The 1,788-nt window shown below is 67.0% G+C and overlaps 1 protein-coding gene across 1 annotated transcript; it reads left to right on the forward strand.

The window, feature by feature from the left end:
- Positions 1-1,050: 1,050 nt before the first annotated feature.
- Positions 1,051-1,740, forward strand: ABC30 (hypothetical protein; the record flags this gene model as incomplete). Its single annotated transcript, XM_009044269.1, has 1 exon — positions 1,051-1,740. A coding segment is annotated over one exon (690 nt), but the record flags the coding sequence as incomplete, so codon positions are not given.
- Between the last annotated feature and the right edge of the window lie 48 nt (positions 1,741-1,788).

Consider the following 1,788-nt stretch of genomic DNA (forward strand, 5'->3'; position numbering starts at 1 on the left):
GCGTTTACCTCCTAGCATCAATNTTCGTCGGTCGATGAGTTTGTTAACTTTTCAAGTTGCATTCCACAAATCGATATTGAATCGCAGTTCGGGCAGCTATCGCGCGCAGATACGCCTGAGCCCATGTTTACCGGTTGCACTCGCTCGAAACGTCGAGCACGTTTTCGAGCGTGCGATGGAGAATCCATCAGCTTCTCAGGCCCACAGCCCAGCCATAATGCAACGACGTACCACGATCCCAGCGGCTTTGTTGACCGCGCGCGTACGGACGAGGCAACGGCGAAAACTCGACATCGAGCCGATTGCGGGGCGACGCGAACGAGAGGTTTTATGGGCTGGGATGGGGCGCGTTCGGCTTCCCCGACCCCTTCGAGCTAGATTTGAGCTCTCGCACCACCAGAGATCGTTCATCGTCACCCACGCATCGCCTCGGTACAAGGGTTAGGTCGCGGGGCTCGAAATGGTCGAGCTCGTCTGGTCGGGCTCGGGCGCCGCCGCGGCCCGCAGCGGCTCCCGTTACCGTCGAAACAGCGACGAGATCGCTGGACCTGAAGCTTGGCGCCCCTCGGGGCACCGGTTCCGAGGCCAGAACCGCCTTTAGGTCCAGCTGAAAGACTCTGTCTCGACCATACTCGGGCGGTGCGGTCCCGCCCTGGCCCGTCAACTCCTCTCGAACGCGTCGAAACTGAGACGAAATCGCTGGACCTAAAGGTTGGCGCCCCTCGGGGCACCGGTTCCGATGCCGCAGCGTATATTAGGTCCAACGATCTGGGGGTTCCTGGACCGCACGGGGGCTGCCATGCCGCCCCCTGGCCTTTTGGCGTCTCAGACGAAATTATCGACGCGAAGCGGCAACAGGGCTGCTTCATGCGCTGCACGACCAGCTAAAAAGTATCTGCGCGCGATAGCAGCCCTTGTCGCATGACATTGTGACACAAGAAAGCACCCCACCTTTGGGCAGCCTTCGGCATGCACGAGGTGGAAGCGATCGCGAGCATGCAAGAAACGAACGCTTCGTCGTCGGAAGCGAGTGCGAGCATGCACGACACGATGGCTTCGTCGTCGCTGGAGTACGAGCGCATCACGTTCGTGCTGCGGCCGCGGCGCGGGCCGCGGAGGGTCATCCTCGACGCCGTCTCCGGCCGCGCCGCCGCGGCGCAGACGACGGCCTTGATGGGCCCCAGCGGGAGCGGGAAGACGACGCTGATCCACGCGCTCGCCGGCACGCTGCGGTCGCGGGTGCCCGCGGAGCTCTCCGGCGCCGTCCGCGTCGACGGCGAGCCCGCGGGCGCGCGGCGGCGCTGCGCCGTCGTCGGCCAGGAGGACGCGCTTTATCCGCTCTTCACGGTGCGAGAGACCCTGACGCTCTGCGCCGCGCTCACGCGCCGCGGCGAGGACCCGGACCGCGTCGCCGAGGCGACGCTGCGGCGCCTCGGGCTCGCCAAGGTCGCGGGGACGCGCGTCGGCGACCCCTCGGAGCCGCTGCTCCGCGGCGTCTCCGGCGGCGAGCGGCGCCGGCTGTCCATCGGCTGCGAGTTGATCGCGTCGCGCGGCGGCGTCGTGCTCCTGGACGAGCCGACGTCCTCCCTCGACGCGTACCAGGCATTGAGCGTCGCGCGGTCCCTGAGCGGCCTCGCGCGGGAGTCGCGCGTCGCCGTGCTCCTGAGCGTGCACCAGCCCCGCGCGGAGATCTGCCTGCTCCTCGACGAGCTCCAGCTCCTGAGCCGCGGCCGCGTCGTCTACTCGGGGCCCTTCGCGGCCGCGGAGCCGTGGTTCGCGGCGCTCGGC

The sequence above is a fragment of the Aureococcus anophagefferens genome (genome assembly GCF_000186865.1).
Source record: "Aureococcus anophagefferens unplaced genomic scaffold AURANscaffold_220, whole genome shotgun sequence".
NCBI lineage: Eukaryota > Pelagophyceae > Pelagomonadales > Pelagomonadaceae > Aureococcus > Aureococcus anophagefferens.